The sequence below is a fragment of the Symphalangus syndactylus genome, chromosome 10 (genome assembly GCF_028878055.3).
Source record: "Symphalangus syndactylus isolate Jambi chromosome 10, NHGRI_mSymSyn1-v2.1_pri, whole genome shotgun sequence".
Classification (NCBI taxonomy): domain Eukaryota; kingdom Metazoa; phylum Chordata; class Mammalia; order Primates; family Hylobatidae; genus Symphalangus; species Symphalangus syndactylus.
The window spans coordinates 16,590,670-16,603,318 of NC_072432.2; the positions used below are offsets into that span (position 1 = coordinate 16,590,670).

The 12,649-nt window shown below is 44.8% G+C and overlaps 1 protein-coding gene across 21 annotated transcripts in view; it reads left to right on the forward strand.

The window, feature by feature from the left end:
* The window catches only part of CELF2 (CUGBP Elav-like family member 2), an 868,560-nt gene that overhangs the window by 691,788 nt on the left and 164,123 nt on the right, over nt 1-12,649 (forward strand). For 16 of the 21 annotated variants that reach the window (XM_063611064.1, XM_055296484.2, XM_055296488.2 and 13 more), the window contains one exon: nt 5,628-5,824. In XM_063611064.1, coding sequence (XP_063467134.1) covers nt 5,647-5,824 — 178 coding nt within the window. In that variant the 5' untranslated portion in view covers nt 5,628-5,646. Of the gene's footprint in view, nt 1-4,629; nt 4,747-5,238; nt 5,460-5,627; nt 5,825-12,649 lie in introns of those variants that run through there. The other 5 variants (XM_063611056.1, XM_063611055.1, XM_063611058.1 and 2 more) reach the window with 3 other exon arrangements.

Sequence of the window (12,649 nt, forward strand, 5' to 3'; positions counted from 1 at the left end):
GAGTGAAGTTAGGACATTAAGAAGAGCATTGGCATACCTGGTGAGAGATGGGGCTCTCGCAGCACCCCAATTAACCAGCCACTCAGCGGCCTGTCGGAGCCTCCAGGCTACTCTCCATAGTGCCAGTGACACCTTGTCAGCTCTCCAGCCTGCAGCCTGTGTCACCTGTGAGCCAGAGGGACTGAATTGGACACAGGCAAGGAACCACAACAAGATTTCAGGCAGCTGGTTATATTATCTAAATTATCTTTTCCATGAATCTCTGGGTCCAGACCATAGCCATAGGATTATAGAAATTAAGAGCCAGATGGGAACTATCCTCTTGCTTTGTTTTACAAGTGAGGAAACTGAGGCACAGAGTGGTCATATGATTAGCCTCAGATCCTAGAGTTAAGTGGTTGCGGAGCCAGGCTAAGAACTTAGGCCTGCTGGCCCACTGTTCCCTGACCTGCTGTTGAGGGCCTCAAGCACTGATGGGGGTTTCCTGGCCCCATATTCTTGGGTTTCCAAAACAAACCTCCCATGCAATGATGTTTAGATAAATCTCAACTCTAATCAGTAAAAAACAAGGAAAGGAAAAGTATATTTACATCTATAGCTATTTAGGTAAACTGAAGTTAAATAAAAATTCAGTTCCTTAATTGCATTAGCCACATGTATCTAGTGGCCACCATATTGGACTGTGCAAATACAGAACATTTCCATCATGGCACTGGGTTGGGTAGCACTGATGTGGATTATCCCAAGGATCAAAAAAAAAAAGAGTATTGGAGTAATAAGATTATTAATAACTACCAGGCAGATTTTCTATCTTTACACACAATTTTTCTAAGTCAAGGCTTTTTTGTATGTGCTTTTTGATTTAGTAGGCATTCTGAAGATGACATTTTATGTCTTTTAGCATTTGTATAAGAATTCGTGGCCATTTGGCAATTCTCATAGCCATTTTTTAAGTGTGTTCTTCTTTTTATATAAATGAAGGAAATACAACACAGAAAGTTGCCCACAGAACAAGATAAAAGAATAGAAATTTCCATTCTTTTGTTTGCATTCTCCCAAAGGAAGCCTGCAAATCACTGGGCCTTATAAAAGCTTGTTGTCCTAAAACTAGTAAAGATAATAATATGTTGAATCAATTATTATAATAGTTTACTGCTTAGAGGGACCTCAGAAGATTTTGCATATACTCTGTTGATCTAGTTCTTTTTCCTCTAAAATAGGGAAGTAGGTCAGTGCCTGGGTTACAACTAAAAAGTAAGCACTCATCGTTTTTCCGAACATGATTTCATTTTCGTCTTGTCTCTGACACTGAGAATACCATTGCCCACTGGCGTAGTGCTTGCAGACTTGCGGTCTTATTCCGTATGGCATCTGTCTTAGAGGAGCCTTCTAGCTGGCTCCTTGCCAAGGGTACTAACAGAATTGGCACTCAGGATCTCATTGCAGTTTGCAGGCAAGGTGCCAGCAGAGATGTGTGCGCATGTGTCTGGGGCCTGCAAGTAGTCACTGAGTTGGGAAACGTCAACCTGGAGAAACCCAACTCATGGAACGTGAAGCAGAGACAGTTGACCTTCACCTCTCAGTGCATTCACATTCTCTAGGCACCTTTTGTGTGACATTGGAAAAGTCAATGTATCTCTGACTCTCACTGGGTTCATCTTCAAAACAGATAATGATTCCAATGGGAGCTGTTGAAGAGTATTGTATATCGAGTACTTGGCAAAGGTTTCTGGCAAAGAGTAGTCCCTCAATAAATATTACTTGAATTTGGATGTAAATTCTTGGACTGTAAGAGGCACTGTACTGGGTGTTGAGAATGGTTAGGGAGTGAAGAGAAGCAAGCTAGTCTGATTTTCTAAGCCCTAGATGAGGTTGTTGTAAATATGAGATCTTCTCAGGGGTCTTGCTGAGATTTGGGGTGTCTATTCTTGTAATTGCTTCTCTTTGAAGAGCACATTGGCTGTCCTTAGTTTTGAGCAGGTACCTCCAAAGGTTTAACTGTTGAACACATAATTTCTGGCTTGCTTAGAACTGTCAGTGCTACAGTCCCATGAGGATGAAAGAATTCAGTGAGTCTCCACTAAAAATGAGCATCAACCAGGGAGAGAGTTGGGAGTCCAGAGCAGGATTCAGTTGGGTGTATGAGAAGGGAGTAAACCAAGCTACTGCAGTACTGTGGGGATTCAGGGCATGTGATTCGGCAGCACCAGGAGAGTGGTTGGTGGGACAGGACCACCTATTTTCGCAGCGCCAGGAGAGTGGTCGATGGGACAGGACCACCTATTTAGGCAGCGCCAGGAGTGTGGTCGATGGGACAGGACCACCTATTTAGGCAGCGCCAGGAGAGTGGTCGATGGGACAGGATCACCTATTTTGGCAGCGCCAGGAGAGTGGTCGATGGGACAGACCACCCATTTCGGCAGTGCCAGGAGAGAGGTTGTTGGGACAGGATCACCTATTTTGCTTTTGTTCAGGAAGTTGGGGGGTGGTGGTATTTTAACTTGTACAGCAAGTGAACATCATTGGATTTACTTAAGGAAGGGATTGTCCTGCCCTTAGAACTTACTGCAAATCTTTGGAAAAGTTACTTCCAAAAGGGCAGGTAGTTTGGCAAGGATGTAGATAGAAATGAGAGGTGCTCATGGGTGGCTCTGTAGGAATAGAGAAGAAGGGAATCTGTGGAGATGGAGACACACTGTGTGACTGAGTAAATGTAGGTTTCAAAGTAGCCTAAACTGGGGTGGGGGGCTTGAAAAAAATGTAAAGTACCTATCACAATATTTGCTATGTAAGTGATGACTGAAATACACATTATTATTTAGGATAGGAATTGTGGTTGAGTCTATACTCTAAAAATTTTGAATCGAAAAGTAGATTTTTGATGGTCACTCATTTCAGCTGCTTCACAGATGCAAAGAAGGAATTAACAGTAGGAATAGCTGACACTGAGAGAGCCCTTATTTTGTGCCATGTCTTCTATTAAGCACATGAGTCTAAGAGATGGAGTCCGCTATACCCATTTTACAGATAAGAGTCTGAAGCCCAGAGTAGCACATTTAGGAAGAGGTGCTGCCAGAACTCAGAGCCCCTGTACCACACTGCCTCTAGATGAGAGGTCTCCAGGCAGCAGTGAAGTGTGGCTCATGGGATGAAATACAAATGTACACCAGCCACATACAGGCCAGAGGCATGAGGCATTGGCCGGCTCCTCTACTTCCCTTACTTGATGCATCTTGGTGAGTTTATATTTTTCAAAAAAGAATAAATGGCCTCTTACTTGCAGAAGCATTGAAGACTACTTGCTCTAGAATTCTGAGTTCGGACACTAGAACTAGTACAATGCCACTGCGTTCTCCATTGTGTTACATTACGCGCTCCACAGATGAGGTGCGGCAGCCCCATTTTTTGAACTTCTGTTTTCTGTTAGCCGAGACCTGTGGCAATACCTTCCTCTTTTCAATCTAGCTGGTTGTCAACAGCAGTAACCACAAGTCTTTCCTGTCCCAGAAATAAGTCTTGCCACACTCTCAACCCCCGACAGGGTGTGAACATGACATGCTGTACTGCAAGGGGCTCCACCGCCTCCGCCCCGCTACAGCCACAGACCCACAGGGTTCAAGTGTTGATTGAATTCTCAAAGAGCGATTTAAAAAGGGTAGGTGCATAAGAACAAGATAAACAATCTGGCTCTAATATAAACAAGGATTACATTACACCAAAATTGTTGAGAGAAGATTTTGTACTCAATATTTTATTCAGCAGAACATTTTTTATAACAATAAGGTTGATTAGAGCAAGCTCTGAATGTGCTTCAAGTTAGACAGTCTGATTGTTTATTTCAAGGATAAAAAATAAAGTGGTAAAATAGGGGGATACGAAGAAGTAGAAATTGAAGCCAGGACCTAGCAAAGAGTATTTGACATCACTTTCCTCTCTAGCTTGAATCTCATTCAGGATTTTTCCTTACCCCACAGGGTTTTGGCTTTTTAACCATGAGTATCTTGTTTTTAGGGGCTTAGGACCATCCTAGACACACAGCAGATTTAAAGTGCTCTGATGGTGTATTTGTCTGATGGTTCATTTTAACCAAGTAAGTAGCTCTCTGTAAGATTTTTGTCTGCCTTCTTGGTAGTACCAGGAAGCTGCAGTGAAATCATATCTGGCCCTTGCAGTTTAGTATTTAGTTAGCATGTCCCCTTTCTGACCTCTCTGCTTCTTGGGGTGGGTCTACTCATGGAGGAGGCTCTGTAGGGGCAGCTTCTGCCTGCTTTGTCTCAGCACCTTCTATTTTCACAGGCTGAGAAGCTGGAGCAAGCGCGCAGTGCTGCAAATGAGCTGCCGAGAGGCATTCAGCCTTGTCACTTGGCAGAGTAGTTGGGTTCAGGGTATATTTGGGGCAGGGGTGGGGGGCACAAAAAGGGTATGTGGTTTTTCTTTACCATTTATTCCTGCTCAAAGGAGGGTGGGGGCAAGTGAAAAAGACATGTCTTCATCATCGTATTACTTGATGGTGACTAGAAGTGCAGGCTCTACACAGCATTCTCTTGCAAATGGGGATTTTGGAAACGGTGTTGAGGAGGACTGATATGCAAAAGCTTATGGTTGTGCTCTCTGTCAGCCCCAAATATTTACTGAAGCTGGGAGAAGAAAAGGCAGACTTTCTTTTTTTCTCTCCCAAACGTGTGATTGTTTAGAACTCAAGTGCAACATCTGGAAGTCAGATATACAGAGAACAATTTATGGAGTGTGAGAGATTTGAAATATTCAGTGTCTTTTAGTGGGAACTCAACTTTCTGGGGCTGCTTTTTTTTTTTTTTTTTTAACCCAGCACAAAGCAGGCAATTCTGAGATCTCCTTTGCCTCTCTGAATTAAACCCTTTGTGCCTGGGTCCCATAAACAATGTGCTTTTTAAAGGGGAGCCCCCTCCCAGCTCCGGCCTTTTTCTCCAGCGTGGGCAGCCAATCAGCTGCGGAGAGCTGCATAGCTGGACCGCTTTCCATTCTGAGTAGCAACAACGCACTAATTTGATGCACACATGGATGCCTCGCGCACTCTGCAAATTCATCACCCGCATCTTGCATTAGTCATCTGACGGACTGCCAAGTGTTTCATTTTCTTTCCATGTGACTTTATTATTACCACCTCTCTCCTCTCTTCCAAAAACCTCCCAAAAAGGGCGGTGGGGCGGGGGGCGGGGCAGGGAGAGGGAGAGAAATCCAGAAGACATCTAGCTCTGCCTTTCTTTCCCAGCCACAGCCAGGGTAGGGCTGATAACGCGCTGATGCGTTGATGGCAGCCTTGCAGAGCTAGACCTGCACTTAACTTGCAGCTGCCTCCCGAGCCTCCAAGATGTCCACGCCCTGGGTGACAGGCGGCAGGGCGCTGCCCCGTGCTCCCCCGGCTCTGCTCGACAGCAGCACGCAGTGAGAGCCTCGCCGCCGCCGAGGAGCAACTCATGGTGCCTCCGCTTTGTTTTAGTTCATCAAATTTCTACGACTCATTAGGCACTTTGCTGCTGCTCTTCTTCCTCCTCCTTCCGCCTCCCCGCCCCCCCACCCCCACTATTTTTTCTTCCTGTCCCTCGTCGTGCCGCCCTAACTCTGGCTCCCGGTTCCGTTTTTGACAGTAACGGCACAGCCAACAAGATGAACGGAGCTTTGGATCACTCAGACCAACCAGACCCAGATGCCATTAAGATGTTTGTCGGACAGATCCCCAGGTCGTGGTCGGAAAAGGAGCTGAAAGAACTTTTTGAGCCTTACGGAGCCGTCTACCAGATCAACGTCCTCCGGGACCGGAGTCAGAACCCTCCGCAGAGTAAAGGTACAGAGCGCGGGGCGGGGGTCGCCAGGCGTCCAGGTGGGCGTCGCGGGGTGCTGGGGCTGTCCGAGCCCCCAGCCTGCGGGAGGGAGGGCGGGTAGGCAGGAGGGCTGGAAGCAGCCGGTGCTGGCGGCCCCTGTGCTCCAGGGGCTGCTCCCGACTCCTCCCCGCACCCACGCCCGCCTGCCCGTCGGGACAGGTTGGAGGCGGGAGAGAGGGACCGAGGCAGGGCGGGAGCGCAGAGGCTCGGTCCAGGCGCGTGATCGCTCCCGGGAGGTCACTTTCTAGGCAGCCCAGCCTGTGCTTGGGCGGGGTGGCTGCTTCTCCGAGGAATCGCGTTTCTCAGCCTTGTGTTTCAGGACCTAACTCTTCCCACTCCTACGTTCCTAGGATTGCCCATGTAATTACAATTGGCATTTCACTTTTCCATAGCCTGTGGGGACCTCTAAGTACCTTATAAACAGTTGGCGTGATGCCACTGACGCGAGGGAGACAAGGCTCCTTTGAAGGAGGGACACCCATTCCGGGGGGTCAGGTGGGGACCCTGAGGTGAATCTGCCTTTTGGAGCTGGGAGCAGCACCCTAGTGGCCTGACATAGTTAGGACACCTTCACAAATGCTTGAGGGTTACGCCCTTATCAGTGTGAAGATGAAGGTATAGGATCTGGTAGTTGTTACTGCCTCCATTTTAAGATGATGGTGATGGGGGGCAGTGGGTGCCGTTAATGAAATAGAGACCCAGAAACCATTGTGAGGAGTGTGATGCTTCTATGCCCTGGAGTCTTACTTTGTAAGCTCTTTGCAGACTGAATTTAAAATATCTACTCTGCTGCTACACTTGGTCTCTGTTGCTGTTTTAACCTTCTTGCTTTAGTAATTTTTTCTTCTTTCTCTGTTCTTGATCTCTCAGTTTCTCTGCTGAGGACTCCTCTGTTGTTCTGTGGGCCTCACAGTTTCTTTTGCTCTGTGCCTTGGTGTTTCTGTCTGGCATGTTATTTTATTTCTATGTTGCTTCTCCTAAGACCTCTGAAAGCATCACTTGGCTTGTGTATACACTTCGGTTGGGCATATGAACGTATTGGCACATACTTTTCTCTAAGCCTTTTCCTTACTGGCAAGGTGAAAGGATAGAACTAGGAAATCTTGAAGACTGACATTCTGTGACTCCCAGAAATTTTGGGCTGTTCCTCTTGTTCCCTGTTGTTGCCAGGGTCTGGCAGGGCTTTGGAAGCCTCTTAAGGAACTGAAGAGCCCCTGGCCAGTACTCCTTTTAGAAAGGTGGACATGCGTGTCTTCGGAGAGTGTTCATAACACTAGTTTTCCAAACATAGTAGCAAGGTTGTTTCAAAAAGCACATAGAATGTTGTCACCACAAACTTGATTGTCTCATTATTTGAAACATAGAAAAATCAGATAACTGAAAATCTGTAGATTTTTAAACTTCACAAATGAGAGCAATATTAAATACCTTTATTGGACACATTGTGATACTGGTCACCTACATGTTTTCCAAATGGAGAAGACTGGAGTTTGTTTTAATACTTCCATGGTACGCTATTGAGGAAAGACAATAGACTAGAGCTAAAAAAAAATAATAAATTTAAAAATCACCAAATAAGGGCTCTCTCACCAGCCAGACTGTCACCTAGGGAAAACTAGACCAGAGGCAGTAAACTATGCTTTAGAGAAATCACCACAATTCGTCCTTGACAAGGAAAATGGGACTCCCAATTTTGGTTTATCAGCATTTTTAAAAATTATCTTTGACATAATGGTCAGAGCTCACTTAGCGTTATGATGCCTGGTTCCGGGACTTTCAGCCATGGAATACGTGTATCTTACCTTGGCCAAAAAGGCCTTTTTCCCAGTCAAGTAAGTACCTGTGTGTGGCCTAGTTTTTCTCCCATTGTCACTCTCTTGCCCAGATGTTCCTATGAGCAGCATTTTTTACCAGCCTATGTTTGTTACTATACATTTTGTTAACTTCTGTTCACTGTGCCTGATTACTAATTTGGTGAAAATAGTTTGCAGAAGCCCACAGGCTGCAGAAGGAGAAGGGAGGCCCGATGAGGGAAGTTTTTTTTTGAGCACGTGCCATGTATCTCAGACCCTATGTCAGGAGCTTTATATGTGTCCTCATTTTGTCCTTACCAAAATCCAGAAGGTAGGTGGTGGTAGTCACATTTTACAGATGAGGAAACTGAGGCTTATAAGAAGTTAAGAAACATAGCCCTGTTTTCCCAGCTGTTAAGTGACAGAGTGGAGATTTGGACATGGTCCACCTGTCTTCATGAACTATACCATTTTGCATCTCCATGAGATGAGATTGCAGAGTATCCCTGGTGTGCTGTGTTTCAGGGCCTGGGTCAGGGGCAGTCTCCTTTACTTAAGTGTTCCCCAAGTGAAAGGAAGAAATTTCATTCTTGAAGAATGAGTTGATTTCATTTCTGTCTTTGTGTTTAGTTTTTATACTCAGGTGTTTAGATTGTACATCAGTCCCACCTCATGATATCATGGGGTAGGAGTTAGAGATGAAATCATTCAAATCTTACCTTTGGAAATACAGGTCAATTCCCATTACTGTGAACTCCAAGTCTCACATCAAATATTGCTTAAAGTATGTGGGCTGTCAGCCAAAGCTTGAAAGAGCTTTTGTTATACAGACATCTCTGTTGTGAAGGTATTTGTTGTGATGGGATTTGAGCTGTATAATGACATTGCTCTCGGAGGATTACAGCCCTTAGCTGCTTACCTAGAGAGAGCGACAGCCCCCACTTTATTCATGTTGATACCTATGCATGCCATTATTACTTTGCCTGGTTACATGTAAAATAAGACCACATTTATTTTGATTCAGACTTTTTCAGCAGAGTACAATTATCATGTTTTCACAGGGCTGATGTCAGAGCCTCAGAAACTAGAATTACTGGAGGTGGTTTGGGTTATGTGAATAAGGCTTTTGGAGGGGGCTTGATTCATTGCCTTACCCATGTTGATGGTCCCAGGCAAAGAGACAGGCTGTTACCTAATCCTGGTGAATTAGATTTTCCCCCTCACTTTCCATTTCATCTTCTGTTTAGTCGTGAGGCACAAAGACTTGGTCATACTTACGAAATCATCCTTTCAGGGTTCGAGCCTGAGATACCTATATTCTCACTGTAGGGGCATGTATTGACCGAGCAGGCTGAGTAACCCTGGGGACTCTGGCTCAGTAAACTCTCTCCCCTATGAGGACTTTGGAAAAGTGTGTTTTATTCAGGGTTCATCTGTTTGGTCTGTAGATGGTGAGCAATACCACAGAGAGTTAAGAACATGGCTTCTGAAATTGGAGAACCCTAAATTTAATTTCCGGCTCTACTGCTTCCTTGCTACGGGCCTTGGGCATGTTACTTAATCACATCTTAAAGTGGAGGCAGTCCTTGTAGTGTTGCTGTGTGATGAGGTGATGTGCTCTCCACAGACCTAGGATGCAGTAGGAGCTGGTTATGGCGGTCATGATGATCATAGTTGTTGTTATCTTCATCAATGTCTCCAAGAACATAAAGTCTAATAGGGACAAGAAGGCATGTCCACAGGTAACTCTCATACAAAAGAACATGAGCTAAGAGTAAATGAGTAAGAGATGGGCTTACTGGAACTATGGAAGTTGAGCGAAGAAACGAGTAAGTCGCAGCTTATGGGAGATGAAAAAGATGGCATCTTTACCAAATCTTGAAAACAATAATAGGATTTCAGTAAATAATGATGATGAACATTACAAATGGATGGACTGGCCTGCTTCAGGCATGGAGGTGTAGAAGTGCAGGGCAAGTTCTGGGAGCTGTGAATTCTCCCACAGTTCAGAGGAAATGGGAAATACATGACATGAAATAGAGGAAGGGAAGGTCACGAAGCATAGAGCTATAGGCTAGAGCAGCTCTTAGCAAGCCTTCCTTCCCAGGCTGAAGGATTTAAAATTCCTTGTTAGACTATCGAGACTCTAGGAATATTTTAACAACAGGAGGCTCAGAGGCTAGTGCAGTGTGTTGACGTGGGTTGAGGTCAGGATGTCGTCTGTCATGGGAATGGAAGGGGAGGCTGAGGGACAGATGGACAGTGGAAGGAAGAGGACTTGATAACTAAATTGGGCTCAGTGATGACCAGGAGGCTTTGGCTTAACTGGGAGAATTGGAAACACAGTCAGCAGTGGTGGGAATGGAGGAGAGGAGCATTAAGTTCGGTTTTGATTGAGTTGAGTCTGCAGTGTCACAGAAGAGTCAAGAAGGATGCAGGCCAAGAAAAACCATGGGATTTGGTGACTGAGAGGACCCAAGAGCATTTCAGAGGAAGGATAGAAGTTGTGGGGAAAGGAAATGCATGGATGTATGTGTGGGGCTGTGAGTGTAGATTTGCCTTTCTAGTAGTCTGGCGTGAAGGGAGAGGAAGCTTAGACATGCAGTTTGTTTGTTCAGCAAATGATAAGTTGTATGGCAAAGGGGATTGTCAAAGTGTGAGGTGGACATGACTCTGCCTCAGGCCTGTGAGAGGGTGAAAAGATACTTCATTTGAGACAGAGGGGCATTCAGGAGGGAGTAACAACACAAAGTTTCAGAAGTGGGAGACACTTCATACAAGCGCCTGCCCACAGTCTTCTCAGTAAATAGGAAATTTCTGAAGTCCCAGTGAATTGAAGACTTAAAAGAAATGGAAAAGGTCTGAAATGACTGCTTTGGGAAATCGGATGGAGAGAGTGGTAAAACTGTTGAAGAGCAGGGAGAGGCCGGTCACACTTAGATCATGTCCATCTGGAGTGGGCCCTGATGGTTGTGGACTATTTATCCCTGAGTGAGGAAAGATACAGAGTCACAGAGAACCTGGAGTTGGAGGTGATCAAGGCAGGCATCGTAGAAGGCCAGGAAGGGTAGCAGATGTGCTAGAAAGTTCTCTCAGAGGTCTGAATTAAGGAAGCCGGTAATGCTGAAAGACAGCTCCTGGTCCAGGAGGAGGAGGAGGAGGAGTTGAAGGGTTGGCAGTTGAGGTTCAATGGGAGAAGTTGGCAGATATGGAAATTGTGTTCAAGCGGGACCATACTTGGAACCTAGAATCAGTAGATAAATTATGTGCTTTTGGATCATCGCTCTCTTAATGTGTTAGTTAATCAAAGTTACAATCCCGGATCATAGCACTCTGAGAAAGCGTGTTCTATAACGAACACTGTTTAAATGTTTCTAAACTTAAATGGTTAGGTACTGTCATTCTGATTTTATGGAAGTGAAAACTGAGTGATAGATTAAAATCACTTGGCATTTGAGATTAGGAGGTAGGAACAGCACCTCAGTCCTAACCAAATGTCTTGTTGATCACATTTTACTCGTCTCTTTTGGCAACTTCTCAGCTCAAAGAGAAATAGAAAAGGGAAGTGGCTTTTGTTGACTATCACTACGTACCAAAGGAAAAAACTTCCTTTTTTCTTGCAGTATGTTGGGAGGTCGTGGCATAACTGCTGTGCAACTGCAGCCCAACAGTGCTGCAAGCCAGAACTTTCTGGATAGAACAGAAATTGTATTCATGGCTCCTTCGGGAAGGGTTATTACCTTACGTTTCACAAGAGCAGCTTTTGTGTGGGTTATGATGCTCTTGCTGTTTCAGCCTCATCTTGGTCAGGCTGCAATGAGGGTTACACTGGGGCTGGCCCGACTGATCTTAGAATAGGATGATGAGTTGTTTCTTTCCATCTTAAAGGCTTTACTTCAGGAAGTTGTTAGTAAAATCTTAGTTTGTCTCAATCTCTCTCTAGTTCAGTAAAGTGGAAAAGTTTCTTGAGAATCAGACTAGACTGCTGGGGAATGCACAGGAAGAAGGAAACAGCAACAGGAGAAGCATACAGACACCAAAGACTAACTTTATTTATTTCAGAATTGGGCCGAGGGTAGCCCTAAATCCAGAAGGTTCTTCTGTGTGATGGTAGAGTGAGGGTAGACCCTGGGGAAGAGGACTTAGTACTGGTACTTATGACCAGCACATGCAGAGAATCAGCCTTGCTTTCTTTATCCATGCAATAGAAATAATACCCACTTCCCAAGTTGCTTTACATATCACTAAGGTAACAAATGTGTGAGTGCTGCCGGCATGGTCTAAAGAGGGTTGATCATATTACAAACTATTTGTCTCTTCTTTAAAATGTTAAAGGTTTGTAACGAATGCCGTTGGCCGCTTTATGGAGGACTGGAGTGGGGAGGGTCATTTTCATGTTTCATGCCTTTCCTTTCTTCCTAAAAACATGTCCAAAAATTCACTTAAGTAATAGAAGTGGATCTGGGAGCCCGTTTATTTAAGCAATGTTATCTTGAAATCAGGAATTGAGAAAGAATTCAAACTGCAGGAAGATGAACCTACACTACATTTTAATGCGTACAAGTAGGGAATGGGATTTCTGTCCTACATTTCTTGAAAACCAGGGTCGCTGCCCTAGATTTTCTGGGACAGCCCCAGTTTTGGTGCTGCCTCAGTGGCCCACAGGAAGGGTATCTCATCCTGAATTAATGTTATTCTAACAGAAGGCTCTGTGTTACTTACTGTGACATCCTTTCATTGTTGGCTGACCGATGACCTATGGGGCAAACATAAAATGCAGTCAGAATTTTTAGATTCATGCAAGCGGAGGATCCTTATCACATCCTTGTGAAAGGTGGCTTCACTGCCTACATCATACAGCTATGTTAAAAGATATAACAATTCATTTTACGAAATGCAATTTTAAAATATTTTGACTGATACTGACTCTAGCCATTGTGCTGATTGAGATAAAGCCAGGGACAAAGGTTAAATAAGCCTCCTTTAAGTTACAAG